This window comes from Mytilus galloprovincialis, chromosome 11, assembly GCF_965363235.1.
Source record: "Mytilus galloprovincialis chromosome 11, xbMytGall1.hap1.1, whole genome shotgun sequence".
Lineage (NCBI taxonomy): Eukaryota > Metazoa > Mollusca > Bivalvia > Mytilida > Mytilidae > Mytilus > Mytilus galloprovincialis.
The window spans coordinates 41,880,266-41,902,039 of record NC_134848.1 but is presented as its reverse complement, the minus strand read 5'-3'; the positions used below and the strand labels follow the sequence as shown (position 1 = coordinate 41,902,039).

The window sequence follows — 21,774 nt, the reverse complement described above, 5'->3', positions numbered from 1 at the left end:
TTACTATCATTGACCACAACTCTGCTTGGTCTAGGGAGGATAGACTTACTCGGGAAAGATTCTGGATAAGAAAATTAACAACTTTGGCACCAAATGGGATAAATGAAAAGATGTAGTTCGACACCATGCAGTGCTTCACATCTGGGTTATATTACTTATTATTACAGTCTCTGTTTCTATTTCTTTACCTTACTCATCTCTAAAATAAATCTGTTGAATATAACAATTTAGATTGCTTAATTTTTTTAGGGATGTATAAGTACCAAGCCACGTTCAACTAGTTTACTTTAGTCAAAATTTATTATTATATTTTAACGGCCGTTGGTTTTAAACATAGCAAACTCTAATGTAACTATACTACCGTTGTCAAATCTGAAATATATACATATTTAGACCGTTCAGTGCTGTTTATTTGGAATTCTTATTGACACAATCTGTCTTGTAACATCATAATTATCGATACCGTTAAAGCTTTGGAGTTGTGCTAGTTTATATCGCACATTATTATTTTTAATTTAAAGCATATATTTGAACTCTCTGATGTAATTAATCATATAACCTATGTCGTGTTTAACAAATTTTAAGTAGTTATCAAAAGTACCAGGATTATAATTTTATAAGAACTGTGCAAGCGTCTTACCTGATGTTCGGTTTGACCTTTTTTATTGTATAAACTTCAAGATTGTAACAGCTTAATCTAAGTAGACTGATAATTGATTCATTCAACATCGCAATCATATATACTGATGAAGGATATCTGTTATCCGAAATATTTATAAATAATTACATTTATAGTTCCTTTTTATGTTATTGGTGTTGTTTTGTACACTTTTTAGGCGTTTATATAATTTATTTTATTGTGTACATGTATCGTTACTTGTAACGATCCAGCGCCCTCGTGGGAAAAATCGTTGACTATTTTTCAGACGTTTTATATTTGTTTAAATATACTTTTTCACTCTTTTGGTCTTTTGGAAAATGTTGTTTGTGCTGTTTTTAGACCCTTCTACAACGAAATTTGTTTGACATGCACACGTATAAAAATTGCGGTTTTTATCCAACGCAGTCATAGGTTTGAACGTAGTTTTCAATTTAGACTCGTGTATATATATATATATATATATATATATACAACTCGTCTAAACATCAACCAAACAATGTTAGATCTGTTAATTTGTTTTCGCAAATTTTTGGTTCTTCCCTTGCCGGGATTTGAACCCATGCTAATGTGATATCGTGACACCAAATCGCCTGCACTGCAGCCGTCTCGCTAGACCACACGACCACCTGGGCTCTACACATATATATCAATCATGCCTTAAATTGTGTTTGTCATCATTTGAAAGTTTATATGTAACTTTACAGGTTATGAAATCCGGTTGTGCAAATGCGTCAGGATAATATTACTACAAATTGTCTGCAACCTTAACAATTTTAATATGTTGACAACGTTTAGCTTGAAAAAACACAAAGTGACCAAAACTGTAGCTGACATTGTTTCAAATGCAAAAATGTCTTGTTTCATATCAGAAAAAATGCAATGTCATTCGACATTAGTCATTAAAAGTGCCTTTTGATAAGTAATTGTGTATGAGCTGTATCTAATTATCAGATACGTATGTATAAACTTGTTTATGTTGAATACAAAATGCAATCATTTCTTTATTTTTAGAAATTGTGAACCGCCATTGGATAGGATTACTGTTTGGACATCAGCATTTTGGTTGTTTTTTACATATTTAAATGAATATCAGGGGAAATATGCCAAAATATTAGTTGACCTTCATAATGGTCAAACGTGTTTTGATAAGTCTGTTATTTACATTCAAACTAACAAGGCTAGTCATCGTTATAAAGCTCATACGTCTTTTTTTTTAAATTATAGTGTTATAAAGTTTCATGTCAGTACTGCTCATTATCACAAGTATTTAGTAGTACGTTAATTCAGTCTTACGTTAACAAATGTTCAATCCTCTCAGTCGGAGATTTCTTTAGATGATTTACGATAGTCTGTATATGTGATGTTATATGTTGGTCCTACAAGGCGATATCGATATTCGGTTCTTGAATCTGCTCAGAAATTTGGTCTTGCTCTTTTGCAATGCAATTTCTTTTAGAAACATGTGATAAATGACAATATAAACTTCTATAATAATATGTTTCTTCTTTCTGTTTTTACAAGTTTAATCTTTTTGTTATAATTACCCTAATTTCAAATTTGTATCACAGATGTATCAGTTTACAAATTCAGTCACGATGACTTTTTATTTATAGATAAATAAAAAAAATGAGAAAAGTAGTAGCCTTTAAATATTGTAATTTAAAAAAAAAGATATGAATTACAACTTAAAAATACTGTAAAGAAAAACCCATCAGTTGACAGTATTACTTTTTTGTGTATTGTATCTGTCTTTGTAAGCTTGTGACAAAAGATAATGATGTTTTTCATAGTAAACGCACGGTGTATACTATAATTTAATATTCAATGTATGTTGTTATTGTTATCTTATCTAAACAAATCCATTCATTTGGGTAGAAGTGCATAGCATAACGATGATACTTTCAAAATGTTAAACATCAATCATACAGCCCATTTGAATATTTTATGAATTTATTATTAATGTTCAATGAATTTAAAATGTACTAGAGTACACCCGTGATATCGCGTGTCCGTTACTGAATTTAAGTTTATAACTAAGCGTATGCCTTATTTTAGTATTGGTATTGTCATCTGATAAAGTCATTCCGATAATAAAAAATGCACAGTTTTCTCAGCTTTCATAATCTTTCTGTTTTAACCCGTCGACCTCGAACCTATCAATTATTAGTAATATTAAAAATTTGAAAAACAAAAGGGCCTGGAATGGAGTATTCTTTACTCAATAGAATACAGCAAATTTCTAAATACACCGTTTGGTGGTGCGCCTGTCAGACGCAGAACGTACAGATAAGGTAATAGGTAACATCTGGTGCAAGAAAATTGGTACCGTTAATTTTATTACTACCACTGGGTCGATGCCTCTGCTGGTGGACTATTAGTCCCCGAGGGTATCACCAGCCCAGTAGCCAGTGCTTAGGTACTGGCATGAAAATACGGATTTTTTTGTGTTATTAAAATTTGCTGTTACAAAATATTAGAAACTATTTTAAATTAATAAATGTATCTCCCTCATGCAAAGCTCTGATTCCTTTCACTGATTTTGGCTATTCTTTTTGGACCTTTTGGATTATAGCTCTTCATCTTTTATATAAGCTTTGGATTTCAAATATTTTGGCCACGAGCATCACTGAAGAGACAAGTATTGTCGAAATGCGCATTTGGTGCAAGAAAATTGGTACCGTTAATTTTATAACAGGTGAATATACTATAAGTGTCGGTGTCGGACTCGATCCGGAACTTCTTAATTATTGGCAATATAAATTACGTGGAAAACAAACGGCCTGGAGTGGTGTAATTTTTAATCAACACCATTGCACTATATTTGTTATATATACGAATGAATGAATGAATGAATGAATGAATGATTTTATTCTCATAAACTAGTTGAATTCTTTGATTCATCGTGTTTACGTGATGATGGCTGACAAATTGGACCTCGTTATAATAGTATTATAGATAAATTATCTTACAGATATGTATTTGAAGCATGCGAACCTCTCAAATATCTTATGTACAAAGTTGTCAAATTTATAGTTTATTAAGCAACGCGGGACAACATGTCATTATTAGTGTAGTGTGACAACAATGTGTGCACTGCCTGCTGTCACATTTGAATTTCGTTAGACAATTAGATTTAACTGAATTTTTTTTTTTAACCTGGAAAATAAGACATCGAATTTGAAGAAATCAACAGCTACCAAACAACCGAGCTTTTGTAAAATCAATATATAACTGAGATTTATATGAAAGAAAAATTAAAATAAAAGTTGACTAAAATAGATACAAAATAATTAAAGGTGACTATCTTGTCTGGACTGAAAATTTAAGAGTAATTAACCTATACAATAAATCCAGAATTTTGGCAGCAATACATCAAAAGACCAAATAACTTGGCATTCTATCATGATTTTCTTGATAGACGGTTGCTGCTCACAAGGAAGCTTATAAAGTCAAGTTCAAAATTTTGACTTGTTTTGAGATTTTCTCCGACACTTTAAAAGATATACATTAAAGGGCAAGTGCAAACTGTTTGCTTTATTGTAATTAAGATATATTACATTTGGTCTGACACAATTTAATGGCATCTTATTGGAGTTAGTGTCTCAATATAAGGTTATTTGATTATATTAAACTTATACTATGTTTATTGTTAATCCATATGACCTTGTACAAAATGTTAGGTGACATATTACCTTGAAAAATTACAACCTGAAGTGACCTTGAGAAAACCAGAAGTAGCTTTTTGCACATGTTTCATATCAAAGTACTCAGAACCCATATATTTTGTCATATAGATATATAAACAAGTGCAAAATGTCTGCTTTATTGTTAAGAAGATATGCTACATTAAGTCTGATACAATTTAATGGCATCTTAAGGGAGTTGGTGCCCCTGAAATGTCGTGATATGAGGTTATTTGATTATAACTTCAACTAAATTCATTATAAAGGCATTTGCCTTGTACAAAATAGAATCGACATATTTTGTATTTTAAATACATTTACTAATCCCTTAAGACAAGAAGTGACTTTCTGTAAACCGGAAGTAATCAATTATATCCGGGTTTACATGCAAAAAAAATATATAAACTGTATATTTTTGGAATCTGTGATAAAAAGCTATCACATGAGACCGAAAGAAACATTCACTAAACATAAAGTACCACATTATCTCCTTTAAAAAAGGGACGAAAGATACCAAAGGGACAGCCAAACTCATATAGTCCAATTTAGGAAGGGGATTGTACTTACGACGTAAGGAACATATATACCCGATATCATTTGTGAAACGGTTATTCCATAACGGTCAACCAACCCATGATGGCGTCCGTACAATTTACGAAGGGATGATTTCAACTTCACCATTTGGAACTCTTGGTTTAATAGCTTCCTTGTGAGCAGTAACCCTCTATCAAAAAAATAATGATAGGAAATGCAAGCACGGGAATATTGTATCAATTGGAAGATATATACCCGTATGCAGGTGCTGCTGGAATGTTGGTACTTAGAAATGGAAAGTTCACAAGTGGAAAGCTGAAATCATCTCTTTTGTCGTAAAGTTTTGTTTTCAACTGACCATCATTGTTAATTTCTAGATGTAAGTCAAGATATGAAGCCTACTTAACTGTATCTGTAGTATCCTTTATCTCCAATTCGATGGAAAGATGCGTTCCACCTAATCACCAAATTTTGAATTGATTAGTGAAAGAACGTCATCTATATAGCGGAAAGTAGAGATAAAGGAAATTGCTAACTTCTTATCTTTTTTCCTAAGAAGTTCCTGCATGAAGTCAGCCTCATAATAATAAAGAAACATGTCGGCAAGTAGAGGGGCACAGTTTGTTCCCATTGGAATGCCGACAGTCTGTTGAAAAACATGTCCTCCGAACGTAACAAATATGTTGTCAATCAAGAAATCAAGCATCTTGATTATATCGGTTTCAGAGAATTTTTTGTTTGAATCAGAGTGATTTTTTACAAAGTAGGATTTACCCCTCCCTAAGACAAGATACTTGTATCTACGTTGGCAATTCTTTTTTATGAAGCAAAGTAATACCAACTCTTTCAATTTGTCTTTTAGTTTGGAATGTGGAATACTTGTGTAAAGAGTAGAAAAGTCAAATTTTTTAATACTGATACAAGATGAAAGAGAATTAGATTGTATGTACTCTGAAAGATCTTTGGAATTTTTAGGTATCCACATCTGATTCACGCCACCTCTAGAATAGTCAGTTTCACAATAACTGTGAAGCCCGTCTTTGATTGCTGATAAAATAGATGTTAATAATTTCGAAAGAGGTTTCGTGGAGTCTTTGGAAGACCCAGCAATATACCGTTGTTTGTGAGGACACTTATGTAGTTTAGGTATCCAATACAGTGATGAAAGATCCAGTTCTTCATCTTTTAATAAACTTTAAAGCATTTCAAAACCATTTGTTCATCGCATCAGTCTTAAGAAACAAACTTCTTTTCAAAATTTCATTGATGTGAAAAGACCTACAATTGTTCTCGGCACAATTCGTTTTTAATTATTACTATTAATGTTGTTTCCATTATTCGAAATATTAGCAAATATCTATTGCTCATTTCATAGTGTTCATCTACAAGTCAATATTTCTTTCGAAGATTTATTTATTTTTGTACTATTCTCAAAATTAAACCTTTGAAATGTTTGTTGCTGAAAAAAAGGGTTCCTTTAACGTTTGATGTTATACAAAATACTCAGTAAGAACTATATTTTGTTACTTTTTAAATATAAATAGTCCTGTATTATTTGTAATTTCATCATCACTGAACTAGTGTTTATATTTGTTGAGGGTCAAGCTGAAGGCCGCATCCGGGTGCGGGAATATCTCGCTGTATTGACGCCCTTCTGCTGTTGTCTGTTCTATGGTCGGGTTGTTGTTTCTTTGACTCATTCCCCATTTTCATTCTCAATTTTATCTCCAGTTTACTAGTCGAGTAGAGAATTTTCAGTCCATCTGTCTTACATGCAAACGACTGTTTCTAAGGCAAATGCTTTACGTTAGTTTGTCATTTGTAATTTTCTTATCATTTTAAAAAAAAGTTAGGGATAATAACATATCTAATTGTCATGCATTTAATTTTGTGAACTATTAAGCTATTTTTCTAAAAAAAAACGTCCTGCAAATATGTCGAGCTAAATTGATTTAAAAACCCTAAGAACATTTAGCTTAAAAAAAGAATAGATACTAAAACGTTTTTCACATTGCGTAACAATACAATTATCTCTTATTACATACCGGAATTATTGCAACGTCATTTGCCATTATATAAGTATTGTTATATAAGAAGTTAGTTATTTTTTATTAGGACTGCATTTATTCTTTTTATTTCAGTTGCAAAATTAAATGAATATTAGGGGAAAAACACTAAAACGTTGATTACATTTTTTGTGAATTATCAGTATCATTTTTTTTTGTATCAGTAATAATGCAATATTATTTGCAATCATTTTTTATGTAAGATGTGATCAATTTGGAAAAAAGAGTATAACTATAAAAAACACTATACTTAAAGTAAAAGACCCATATGCGTCATTAATGTATAAACGTTAGAACAAATTAATGATGTAGACATCCACTTTACAGTAAATGACCAATTTGTTTTAGAATTATAACTTACAGAAAACAGAGAAAAAACATTTCCTATGCATCTTATAAAAGAAGGAAAGAGATACAGAGAAAAAAAATATTATCAGAAAAAAATCAGAAATTAGAGGAAAACATCTTAACAGAGGAAATATTAAATGAAATTGAACACCATAAATCTGATCTCAGAATCATAAGGAAAGAAAAAAATGTGTGGATAATATAACAGGTAATCAAAGAGCTGAATAGCTCTGAGGGGAAAGACGGCCCTTGTTTCTATTTAATTATGTTTTTGGAAAGGGGGGTATCTTTTGATAGTTTTCATATGAAGAATGAAAAAGAGAACAGCTAGAACACGTAGAAAGCTTGACAATATTGAAATCAATTGTTGTTTATGTAATTTCATTTCCTTAGTTTAGGATTCAATTTGGACCAATGGAAGAGATCTGCATCTTCTAAATCTAAACATGTGATTAAAGTTGATAGCTAATTATCCAAAACTCAACTGAATTGTGTCATTTCACAACAACTACAATATTTTTTAAAATCTTGATTGTGTACCAATGGACTGCAGGCTAGGGCCATTTTCCAATTTTTGTGACAGTACTCTTGGATTTTAAAGTTTTTTCTTTAGACTGAAAAATCTATTCAGTTTTAAATTTCCATTGTTAAAGTTCCGAGTTACAACTCTCATCACAGGGAAACATATACTAATAAAAAACAATATAAGTGATGTAAACTGTGTGAAGCTTGTTTCCAAATCTTAATTTTGAAATATTTGCAAATAATAAATATGTTTCAACTATAAAATGCAAATTTTTATTATTTTTTTTACCATTACAATGATTATGTAGGTACACAAAAATTTAATTTTAATAGAAAACTACTAATCCAATGAAATGTCACATTTGAAGTGTTTAAATACATTAACTTTTATTTTAGTGGATAATTACTCATCAATTGAGGTGCTCCTGAATTGGAGGAAGATTCTCAGAATTTTAACAGAAAAAAGTGGTCTCACTAATTAGCGACAAGAAGAATTTTAGCGACAAGAAGCGACAAGAAGAATATTTTTTTTCTTGTCGCTAAATAGTCTTCTTGTCGCTTCTTGTCGCTTTTTGACGCTTCTTGTCTCTAATTAGTGAGACCCGAAAAAAGTAAAAAAATCGTTTCTTTCCCCTGTCTCATGAAATCCCACGATCTTTGTTTATTTTGAAAGATGTTGACCTACAAATTAAAGTATTGCATGTTGATGTTTTAATCATCTACAGTAAACAATATTATGTTTAGATTTAACAAATACAAATTTGTAATTAGTGCACCATCTCTAAGAATGATTTAAATAACCAGTGAACTAGTGAAGGATATCCCTGCTTCTTCCAAGAATGACGTCACTATAAAATACAATGTAGGTTGGATATATTTAGAATATCTCGTCATACTAATTTTTCCGGATTGTAAAATAAACGTAAATAGTGTAAAGGAGAGTTCAAGATACGATAATTTCGTGAGAAACAGAAGGGAAATGTGTAAAAAATTGTTTAAAGTCAAACTATTCTTTTCTGGGTCTCCTTCTCTTCAATCTAAGTAAGATTTGTTGGGGGGGTTTTCCACACAATAAAATGTATAAAAACAAAATGAATGATGTGAGGGAGTGTCACTCAGGTTAATCCCATAGGGGATTGACGGTTTGAAGCCGTCTTTCCCCAAAAAATGCACTGGATTCAAAAAGAGGGAAAAACCATCTAGGTTTTTTTTGGAATATAGAAACTAAACATTTTATAAATAAACCATCCCCAAACTAGTTAACGAAAAAGGGGAGACAATTTGTCAACAAGATAAAAACTATGAAGACGCCAATAATTACTGTAAAAAAAACTGTATACCAAAACAGAAAGCTTGAGTAAAGCAAATCTTAAAAGTTGAATACCTGATTCCGATATTAAAAAAATAAATGATACTTTCAAAAAACATTTAGAAAGGGGAACAACTTATAATGAACTGACAACAGCTTTGCGTAGAATGATAAATGATAAAAGTCCAGTATCAGTTGGCTTTACAAAATAATTCTTTAAACTCATTTGGACAAATGTAGGAACATTTGTTTTCAGATCTATAATTTATGGTTACAAAAATTGGGGGAATTATCAATAACTCAAAAACAGGATATTATTTGTTGTTTAACCAAAGGTGATAAACTAGACAGTTTATGAAAAATTGGCGACCAATAAGTCTTTTAAATACACCATATAAACTAGCATGGAGTTGTATAGCAGAGCGTATCAAATCTATTCCACCCATTAGTATAAGCAATGATCAAACAGGTTTTATTCCTTGAAGATATATTGGAGAAAAGACTCGTCTCATATATGATATTTTCTTCTATACAGAGATAAATAATTTGCCAGGTTTTCTCCCTCTCATAGATTTTGAAAAAACTTTTGATTCCGTTTCATGAAATTCATAAATGAAGTTTTCGATTTTTTTCAATTATGGCCCTCTCTATCAAACTTTGGATAAAGATTTTATACACAAAAATAAGCTCATTAGTATCCTAAAATTGTTTTTTATTCAGATTTCTTTCAGACTCAAAGAGGCCATAGACAAGAGGAACGAAATATACCAAAGGGACAGTCAAACTCATAAATCTAAAACAAACTGACAACGCCAAGGCTACAGAAAAACAATAGTACACATGACACAACACAGAAAACTAAAGATAAACAACACGAGTGTTCGAAGCTACTGACAGCTAGTTCAGAGGTTAATAAAATAACATATAAATAAAATCAAAGATTGGAGAAAAAACAAATCAAAAATCTTTGTAATAACAATACAATTTGAGAAAAACAACTTTAAATTTAGGATGATTTTATTATTGAACATATCTTGTTGTCTGTATTTCCTTAATAAAGTTGCAAACAGGATGTGTGAAAAATCTCAATCAATGTCATACAAGTTTTATTTCGGATTTACGAATCTATATGCAAGATTTACCCTTTTGTGTAGTCAGCTATTAAAGGTTCTTATGTTGTTCTGTTATACCACTGTCCCAGGTTGGGGGATGGTTGGGATCCCGCTAACATGTATAACCCCGCCACATTATTTATGTATGTGCCTGTCCCAAGTCAGGAGCCTGTAATCCAGTGGTTGTCGTTTGTTTATGTGTTACATATTTGTTTTTCGTTCATTTTTTTCACAAATAAGGCCGTTAGTTTTCTCGTTTGAATTGTTTTACATTGTCTTATCGGGGCCTTTTAAAGCTGACTATGCGGTATGGGCTTTGCTCATTGTTGAAGGCCGTACGGTGACCTATAGTTGTAAATGTTTGTGTCATTTTGGTCTTTTGTGGATAGTTGTCTCATTGGCAATCATACCGCCTCTTCTTTTTTATATAGACCTGATATGTATGTTTTTAATACAATATAAAATGATAATACACCTATAAAATCGATGTGTCATTCCTAAATTGACCAAAACATGATAACAAATCGCCCTCCACATTGTCAAAAGCATCATACACGTTTGATGCATAGTACCCCAGTTGGTCCACATCATATAGGTATTGGCACAAGACAAAAGATCTTCAAAGATATAGAAGTCTCAAATCAATTGAAACCTCATGGCTAGAAATTGTAATGCTCCTAAAATAGGAGACGGAACAACCAAGGATCACCAGGACCTTCGGTTAGGCGTACGAACAACCGTAGTGGTAAACGGAAACGTAAATATTTGTACCTCGGCTCAAATACTCTTAACAATGAGGCAGGGCTCTATGTAGAGTTATTTATAAATGGAATCCCTGCCAAGTTTCTTATTGATACATGAGCAACATTTAGTTTGGTGTCAAATACTCTTTTTGATAAATTGAAGTCCCGTGATAGGCCATGTGTACGGCAGGTCACCCAGGGTTATAGCAGCTAAAGGAGTCTTTAAACATCATTGGTAAGGCACTGTTTTCTCTTGATCTTGGTAGTTTTCACACTGTCATTAAATGTGTTATAGCAGGTTTGTCAGTGGAAGGTATTCTTGGACTAGATTGTCTGCAGACAAACGGTTGTAAAGTTGATTTAGGCAATAACGTAATGGAAAGGGATAATCAACATATACCTTTGTTTCTACATGGAAATTTAGGCGTTTATCGGGTGGAAGTCAAAGATAAAGTTAGCAGTGAACAAAGGTCCGAGGTAGTAATCCAGGGTGAAGTACTGAACTCAGCTATTCAGTTGAATGGCAATATTAAACCCAGTGAAGAATTTCTTGATAGAGGAAAGGCTCTTGTAGGGAAGTCATTTGTAATGTCTGATAAATCAGTTCATGTTAGGCTGTCGAATATAAGTGACAGTGTCCAAGTATTAAATGTCGGTACTGTGGTCGGAAATCTCTGAAGGGCGGAAGTGGTTAGTCAGGTAGCCAACCACAAGGATTATGCCCTTAATAATAAATTGGAAAAAATATTAGATAGGTCTAGTGAGATTCTTGGACATGGAAAAAAAGACAATGTCACAGAGTTGTTATTGGAATCAAGCATCCGTTTGCCGCTTCAGATTCGGATCTTGGACAAACAAACACAGGATTGACACTGGTGCTACAATGCCAATAAAGCAGCCACCACGGCGCACCCCAATAGGTCTTAGGGAAGAGGTAGATCAACATATTAGCGATATGTTGGAAAGAACCATTACTGAACCCGCGGAAGGACCATGGTCCTCCGAAATAGTTTTTGTGAGAAAGAAAAATGGGACCACTAGGTTTTGCGTAGACTATAGACGTATGTTCTATCAATGATGCGTATCCTTTGCCCCGAATTGATGATTCATTGGAGCAGTTGTCAGGAAACAAATGGTTTTCAACTTTGAATTTATTATCTTGAAATTGGCAGGTAGAAGTAGAGCCATCAGTTCGCCCTAAAACAGCCTTTGTCACGCGGAAGGGTCTTTTTCAGTTTTGCTGTATGCCATTTGGTCTGGTAAAGGCCCCTGTTACCTTTGAGCGTCTAATGGAGAATGTTATGACAGGGCTCCAATGGGACATTTGTATCATATATCTAGATGACATCATAATTATGTCTAAGAATTTTGACGGAATGATACATAATTTACGTAAGGTTTATGTAAGGTTACAAGGAGCAGGGCTTAAAGTCAAACCCAAAAAGTGTCATTTGTTTGCTAAAAAGGTCAATTTTCTCGGACATGTTGTTTCAGAATCGGGTGTTGCTACCACCCCCGATAAGATTACGTGTATAAAGGAATAGCCAGTTCCTAAGAACGTGACAGAGCTCAGATCCTTCTTGGGTTTGTGTGGTTATTATCGCCGGTACATAATATTTTTTTTCAGATACGGCTAAGAGCTTACACCAAATGACCGAATAGGGTCACGAAATTCTGCCTACCAATGATAGTCAGGATGCCTTGAAAAGCTGAAAGGCAAAATAATCAGTGCCCCAGTCCTCAATCATCCCGATTTCTCCCAAACATTTATTATTCTGGACACGGATGCAAGTAACAGAGCGATAGGTGGTGTTTTATCACAGGGTATTGGTGGTGAGGAACATGTTATTGCATATGGGAGTCGGACCCTTTCAAAAAAAGAGCGCTGGCATTGTGTTACAAGGCAGGAACTGCTAGCCATGGTCTATTTTGTTAAACATTTTCGGCATTTCTTGTACGGTAGGCGTTTTATTATAATGACAGATCACAGCTCATTACAATGGCTCATTAGATTCAAAAACTCAGATGGTCAACTAGCCCGTTGGCTGGAAGTTATAAGTTCATACGATATGGTTATTAAACATAGACCAGGTACCCAACATCGCAATGCCGATGCTTTGAGTCGTATCCCTTGTAAGCAGTGTAGTTTTGGTGAGAACTGGAAAGCAGTTGTCTTAGTCAATATGGTACAATTTCAGGGGGGGGCCAGGGTGGTGATCTTGAGCTAGATATTAGATAATTGCAAGAAACAGACAAGGACTTGCAGACTATCATAGGATGGTTAACTACTGGCTTACAACCTTCATACTAACAAAACCGGCAAACACAGTTATGTTGTTAAGTCCATTTGGTCCCAATGGAATGTTATGAAGGTTCAAAATGGTATATTGTTTAAGGAAGACCAGGAAACAAATTTGCAATGACGGAAAGACGTACAATTCTTTAGTTTGCTCCTGATAATAGGACAGCTTCTCATTTGGGCATTAAGAAAACTTTGGCTCGAATTAAGGACAAATATTATTAGAGGTGATATTCGGAGTTTCATCGCTGGTTGTTCAATATGTTATAAGAGAAAGAAACCAATTCCTAAGAGAAACGCCCCAATGCAAGTTAAAGATTCGGGTTATCCCATGGAGATAATTGCCATGGAAATCCTTGGGGAACTCCCAGCAAGTGGAAAAGGCAACAAATACATCTTAGTTATAAGTGACTATTATACTTAGTGGACAGCCAAACATGGAGGCAACTACAGTTGCAAATATTCTTATGACGGAGGTTATTTCTAGGTTCGGGGTACCAAACATTATCCATTTTTGAAGCAAATTGCTTCAGATAGAAAAGACCAGGACGACTCCTTATCACCCGAATTCTGACGGGATGGTTGAACGTTTCAATAAAACTCTTAACACCATGCTCACGGGTAGGTAAATGAATATCACCCCAATTGGGACGTATTACTACCGTATGTCTTGATGGCTTAAATGTCCTCTCAACAAAAGACCACTGGTTACACGCCCAATAGATAAATGGTGGGAAGGGAAATGGTGGGAAGGGAAGTGTCTACCCCCATAGACTCAATATATAAGTTACCAGCCCAAGTTTAGGCAATACCTCAGAAGCAGTGGGCATGGGAATTACAAGAACTCATGGAAGAGGCACATCAGATTGTTCAGAGACATGTCTCTGATCATATATTAAGGCAAAAGAAAAACAATGACACAAATGTCAGTTGGGTTAAATTTGAACCTGGCAACAAGGTTTGTGTATTCTTTCCCCTTGGAACCCCGGGTTTGTCACCAAATTTCACTAACCAATGGCGTGGTCCATATGAGGTGATTAAGATAAACTCAAGTGTCACATACACCGTCAATTGTGGGCCTAAGGGAGCGGGTCTAGTAATATATGTTGATAGGATGCGCCCTTGTCCAAAACCAATACTAAGGAGAGAACTTGTTGACGAACAAAGTCCTAACAAAACAGGATATCTTGAATCAGAGATTCATGACACAAAAAGTTATCATTGACTCTTTGCCCTAATTAGATCTAGATGATCATGAGGATGCAGACAGTGATCGGCCAAGGACTACGAACGGTAAATTGTGTGTTTTGAGCTGTAAATAGACAGTTTAGATATGTATTTTTGATATTAAATATGTTTTATTATTTTAGATCTAAATTTGAAATATGGTAAATACAAAGACCACGCCAGGAAAATCCTAACAGGAGATTTAGAGATATCCTGTCTGTGGTGATAGGTTTCCAACCGCCAAAGAGTGGGTGACCATATAATTACATGTTGTGAGGAAAAGCGGGTGTCAAGATCTTTCATTTGCAAAGAACCGGGGTGCACCTATGCAGCCCTTCTGAAAGGGATATTAGAAGGCATAGCACGAGAAAACACCAGAAATCTGCAGCAGCTGAAAGTGATATTGATTCAGATGAAATTCATTTTAGCCAGAGACCGACTGCGCCATCCTGCGTTGATTTAACATCAGTCACTCCAGAGGTCGCAACAAGCCGGGAGATAGCACCAGTGAGGAAGCAAACCAAACCTCTGCCAGTGTTTGGCTCGACCAAGAAAAGGCAGCTAATGGAACTCCTGGTAGAAAGTGTGGTACCGGTTAAAGTTCCAAGGACTACTGCCACCGCAGTTTTAAATAATTTGTTGGTGGCTTCTTCTATAACCTCACCGGTGTTATTCACAAGTCCAGTGGCACAAACACGTGTAACTTCCTCGATTAGAAGTGTCGTGTTTCCTCAGCCGACATGTGATCTAGTTGTTCCTGCCAAGAGGACGATTGAAACCCAAACCCCTTGAGTGATTGCTCATCACCATCTTAAAAGGACCGTTAGAACATGGTATGAGGAAGGAGTAAAGATGGAGGAGACTACAGAAGAAACTTGGGACGATTGAGTAATTATTGTACAATGTGTGTGCATACATTGTACGTGGAAGCCAAGGAGACTGAATGTCGTTACCTCGTGCCAGAGCATGTGGACAAAGTCAGTTATGAGTATAGAACGTTTGAATTATTAGTTATCGTACTGTGAGAGGACACATTATTTGATTTTAAGTGTACTTTATATTGTAAAAGACATCCGATTTTATTATTGTATTTTTGTTTTCATTTTATGGTATGACCGTCTGGTCGGACTTGGGACGTTAAATTCGATACCCCGTGTACATGAAATGTGATATTATATGCAAAGATCCCTTTATAGAGTTCGTTAAGGGGCAGCTACATAGGCTTAATTTTGCAACCTGGATTATTTCGGAAGATTAAGTTTCCAGTGACAGTTTAAATGAATCTTTGCTTTTGGTATTTAGATTTTACATAGAAAGGGTATTAAGTAAATTAGTTTTGTTAAGAATCCATTACGTACCTATTGGTAGTAGTATTTGTGGGAGCTGGTTAACATCTGAGCATACGGTAGATGTATTGTCTACGAGCTGATAAGGTGAATATTTATTGTGTTCGGTTTATTTTGTCTAGTACCATGGAGAGTACATGCTCAGTGGTTACTGTCGAATGGATAGTTGATAGAGTTTGGGTCTGACAAAGGGCCACAGGTCGATGATTCAGCTCGAGTATTGTAAATGCGGGGCGCATTTCTGTTAAGGCGTGGGTAATGTGACGAATATTATTCAGTTACCTTAATTATGTTCAGAAGTTCTAAGTTTATCTGTTAGGAAGTCGGCATATGTTTAAATTCTTTCACTTTCGTTTCTTAATGAAGTACGTTAATAGCGGTTGTATTATGGAAAACGATTTCCGAAGTTTTGGTACTGGTTCCGATCCTTTCTAGTTGAAAAGTAAGTGATTGAAATTAATATACTATAGTCGTTATATTTAAAAGTAAAAGTAATACGGAATATATTTATTTCTGTTTAGAAATTATATGCATTTTGGTTAGAGATTATTCTTGTATATCAGTAGAGTTTCTCGAAACGTTAATCAGTTTGATCGTCAGAGCTCACAGAGTGAAGACTAAAGAAAAGGTAATTATAACTATTTCTGAATAAGAAGTAGCTTACCAAGGACCTTTCATTAAACTTTTATAAGCAATTGTACTATCTGAATAAGGTGGTGACATATTGTCCTGTGATATATAATTAAGGTGACAACGTGATACTGTCCCTTTGCACCAGTGACACTTTGGCCCTGAATAAGAACCAGGGGCGCACTGGAAACCATAATTCCACATTATCTATAAATCAAAACACTAAAGTACTGTAAGGCAAAAAGGTTATAGTCATATATCAACTTTTGAAGTAAGGTTACGTCACAGCTTCAATTAAGCGTCCCTTGTGTTGTACTCCATTGTTAGGTTAAGGGTTCCATTTAGTATACTTACCGGAAGTATTCTTTTGTTAATTGTTATTAGGCTTTTATATCTAAGGTTAAATTAGTTCAGGAAACACGTTACCATTTGCAACGGTTAGCTAACAACAAATCCAGGGAAGTAACCCTTGTACGGATCTACGGTTACATAAAGTACCATCTCAACCATCCTGTTATACAACTATAGAAACAGAATGTAGAATAAACAATTACACAAAAATATGCACAGAAAAACTCAGTTTAAAAGAAATCTGAGTTCGATGTCAAAATAGGTAACAAAAGAAACAACGCAAAATTAAAATTTCATAAATTAACAAACAATTACTAGCTTTAACTGACATGCCAGCTCCAGACCCATTTAAAACCGATCGAAAGATAATAGATATAAGAAGATGTGGTATGAGTGCCAATGCGAGAACTCTCCATCCAAGTCACAATTTGTAAAACTATATTAGGTCAAAGTACCAGCTTCAACACGGAGCATTGGCTCATACCGAAAAGCAAGTTACAAAGGTGCATGAATGCCCAACTCGCAATATCATGTTATATGTCTAGTGGGCCGTGAAATTGAGGTTCATAACTTTATATTTGGAATTAAAATAAGAAAGATCATACCATATGGAATATGTGTACTAAGTTTCAAATTGATTTGACTGCAACTTCATCAAAAACTACCTTTACCAAAAACATTAACCTGAAGCGAAACAGACGGATCAACGGAAGAACAAACGAACGCAGAAAACGAACAGCATAATGCCCATATATGGAACATAAAAAATGAGCTGACACCAAATGAAGGTATGGTGAATTTCAATGAATTCATAATAAGCATATCCAAACAAAGTTCGTTTAGGTCACAAACAAATTCCCTCACTTGAAGATCTTTTTTCGCTACTTCTGCAATATTGTATTTATCAATAATAATGTTATAGAAATTGTATGCATGTAAATAAAATGATCAGGACAAACTTAGCAGTTCTTTAAATAAACTTATTTTAAAAGATTAACTACCAATTGTCTTTGTTAAAATATCTTTGAATATTGTTCTCATTGGTATACATGTTAATTTTGTTATAAATAATTTTATACCATACTAAATATTATTGAAATACACATCAAGGAAATATAATCTGTTGATACCTATGAATCGGCATTGCACAAGGTCGTGTCTTTCTCTTACTGTTATTAACGTCTTTACACTAAAGCCATTGGATGTTGGATGTGCATTGATTGATATGTTTGCTTTGATCCATGATTTTTGTATTATTTTTCTTTTGCTATGAACTAGCTATGAGTAACTGCAATTACTTTTTGTCCTTTTTTACTGCAGATGACCATGAAGTAATATTATGCGTTAAGCCCTTTTCCGCCGATTTGTATAGTTTGTTATTATGTTGTGCTGTAGCAAAACTGTCCCTGATTCAGGGGAATATTGAGCGCTATCAAACATGTTAAACCCCGCCACCTGTTGCATGTGCCTGACCTAACTAAGGAGCATGTAGTTCAGTGGTTATATGTTGTTAATGTCTGTTATATTTGTTTTCCGTAATTTATGTTGTTAAACATAAGGCCGTTATTTTCTCAATTGAACTGTTTCATATTTTTCATATTTTGGATTTCATGGACTATTGTAGTCGACTAAACCGTATGTTGTTTTTTTTATTGTTGAAGGTTCTATGGTTGCCTATATATAATTGCTTACGTCCACTCCGTTTGAACTTTGGTGGATAGTTGACTCATTAGCAATCATACCACATATCCTTAATAAAAAGTTCAGAGGGGGGACTTGTATGTCTTTGGAAAGTTTAAATGTTTTTCTCCCAGGTCACCAAGTTTGAATTGGATATGTTGACATCTTGCTGTGCTCTTGGATTTGTGTTGAGAGCCCCCCCCCCCCCCCCCACCCCCCCCCCCCGGAGCTCCTCGTCTGTTGGTGGGTAATCTTTGGATGTTTTGTTTGAATATTGCATACGGTGTTTGGTGATGTCTTCATACCATGCATTTTCCAATTACTTTATAATATACACAGCTTATCAGTCATCCTGATCTATCAAAATAGCTCTCCTGGCCTTTGGTATAGACAGACGAGACACAAGATATAAACTGACTTAGCTTGCCATACATGTATATTTAATATACTCATATAAATTCAAGTCAAATTAAAATTTTAAAACAACATAAAAAATAACAAGCTTGTTTTTGTTCTGCGGCGACATAAACGGAACACCAATTAAGTAATCGATTTGTATGACCTTGACTTCAATATTCAAAGATCTGTTCTTCTTGTCTTATACTTAATAAGACTTTAAGTTGAAATAGACCTACGAAGACTAAAGAATGGTCATGTAAGGTTAAGCAATTGTACATGCTCATCGATGCCCAGATATTGTTCGAAACATGTTTTAAGAAGTTACCACTATAGCTACCGGAGATAGAAACAAAGTCTTTTTTCATGGAAAATAAAAATGTAACAATATATTCAGAACACACAACTGGCTAACATTGCTGTAAATACAAGTTAAAAAGCTAACATGGGTTACGTTAAAGCTAGAAATCACAATCCTCGGCATCAAATAATAAAAAAAGCATATATATGACCTTTAACATTGAAAGGCTAAACTTGCATTGAGCCATGTCTATGCCCTAAATAGAAAATAAAGAGATGTGGAGTAAATATACACGGGAACAAAAACGCACACAATACATAGAAAAAATACAAATTATTAATGAACAGGGTTTATATTCCTGTTCTTCGTCATGAAGGTAGCTGATGGGTCTTCAACAAGGAACCAGACCATTCATACCCATTATACAATAGCAACATAGGTTAGTGTACCGGACTACAAAAACAAAACTTCCTGGTTCGATCCGCGATTCGGGAGGAAAATTACCAATCCACTATAAATAAATATGTTTAAACTAAAAATAGCTACACACTTGACTTTGTGGATTACAATGTTGTTTTCTTTATCCAACATATGTCTTTTGATATTCTTTCTACATGTAAATACTAAGTCTTACACTGTCTATATATATTTTGCTCCGTGATATATAATAAGATGAATTAAAAAAAAACTTGAGCTTTAGATTAACAAAGGGTCCGGAAGAAACGTTTAGAATACAAGATTTTGCGTCATTTTTTCCAGTTCCGGAGTCCTTGAGCCCTACCCTCGCCAAATATATAGTTTGCTGTATGTGTACTAGAGGCTAGTTACCAGGTTACGGTTCTATCTTATCATCTTAGATCAACCTCTTCAAACTTAAAAGATCACGCACCATTATTGTTTAGATTGATTAATACTTTTGCATCTGTCGATATTTTCTTCGATTAAAATAATATTGATATGACAACCGCTGTGCATTTATACTTTAACGACCGGGTACTTTTTTGTCCGTTTTAAAAGTAGTTACCTCCCTTGTTTGTGTGATGTTGTCATCAATCTATTTATTTGTACCATATTTTTATCATGTTATATTGTACAATATTATTTTTCATTTGTCTTTTAAATTTTGTTTAAATTGCTTGTTTGTTTAATTTGCTATCTGTTGAATAGTTAGGGAAAAGTGATTAATACTTTTTAGAGAAGGATTTTTTTTACATACATTTACTTAAAAATATTTTTTTTAACTAATTGGAAAAAGGCAGCTCTCTCAGTGTGAATTTCCTAGTGAAAAAAATGTCTTTAAAATATCGCAAATTCTTTTTGATCACTATTTATGATTTGATTATATACATATACATTACTAATCACAGTTACCACTACGAGCTATCTTAATAGTAAGAGTGTTTACCTGGAGACAACGGCGGCAAATATTTATTTGATATTCCACATACAATGCAAACATAATCTCCGATATATGGAACTTGTTTATTTGGTAAAACATGGCTCGGATACTTCCATCTCTTGATTCTTGCATTAGCAGACTCTACTACCCATCGGACCTAGAATGAGAAAAAGAGTAATTTAGAGCTATTTTTCTAAAGCATGTAAAGTAAAGGTTTAGTTAGCTTGCTTGCTTTGTTTATATAGCTATCTGCTCAAACATTTTAATAAAGTTTTACTATTGCAATTAAAAGATAGGTAGGGTTTCAGCTAATATAATGCTATTGGTCACTTGAAATTGGATGCTTCAGCAAACATTTATAAAAAAAAAAGCAAGAAAGCCATCCAAACCTTTTCACTACATGCATTGAGAAAACAGCTCTAAGCAAAATGTCTGAAATTCATGACTGGTTGCAAATAAAACTCTGTATGGCAATATTAATTATGTTATATAAATGCATATCTTCACTTTTGCGAAATGTAACAGCAATACCATTACGTGTGCAGAATGAACAACATTTATGGAAGGTGAGTTTTTTTGTTTGTTTAATTGATGTTTATGAGTAAAAAAAAACTGTTAATACTGAAAAACAAAAAAAATATGCAGTTCTATAAGTTACTTTTCTTTATTTTTGTTAGTGTCACAATATTCATACGGTAGTTTTATCAGTAAATATAAGCATATTTCAGTTGGGTGTGCTTTGTTCGAATAAGAAAATAAAAATATCTTAGCATGATACTATATAAAGTGACGCAGTTTCAAAATTAGTTTTGAGAATTATACTACACTATTTTGGTTGTAGGGGTACAAACCTTAGTAACTAATCTGCTTGCATTGGCTTCATCTGTTGTCATCTGTTTTTGACCTTTCGTTAAAAAACTTGGCATCTGTGACTTTATCCCCAAATCATCAAGAAGCTCCAATGAGTCCCTGAATCCTCTATCAACTACAAACACATCATTGTCTTGCACCCATTCTTTGATATCTTCTACATTTGTGTTTAACATATGTTTGAGGATTGCCGCATCATTATTTTTGCAGTCGGCAAAGTATGTTCCCAAAACAGTCACAAAGTACCCTGTAGTAGTAACAACTACCATTGGTTTAACCAGCGGTCGTCCCTTA

General features: G+C 33.9%; 1 protein-coding gene across 1 annotated transcript in view; it reads right to left on the bottom strand.

Moving 5' to 3' along the window:
• Positions 1-21,749, bottom strand: part of LOC143050755 (caspase-1-A-like) — a 53,997-nt gene extending 32,248 nt beyond the window's left edge. Inside the window, exons 1-2 of the mRNA XM_076223874.1 lie at positions 21,462-21,749; positions 20,721-20,767 (exon numbers count right to left, since the gene is read on the bottom strand). Coding sequence (XP_076079989.1) covers positions 20,721-20,767; positions 21,462-21,749 — 335 coding nt within the window. The remainder of the gene's footprint in view (positions 1-20,720; positions 20,768-21,461) is intronic.
• Between the last annotated feature and the right edge of the window lie 25 nt (positions 21,750-21,774).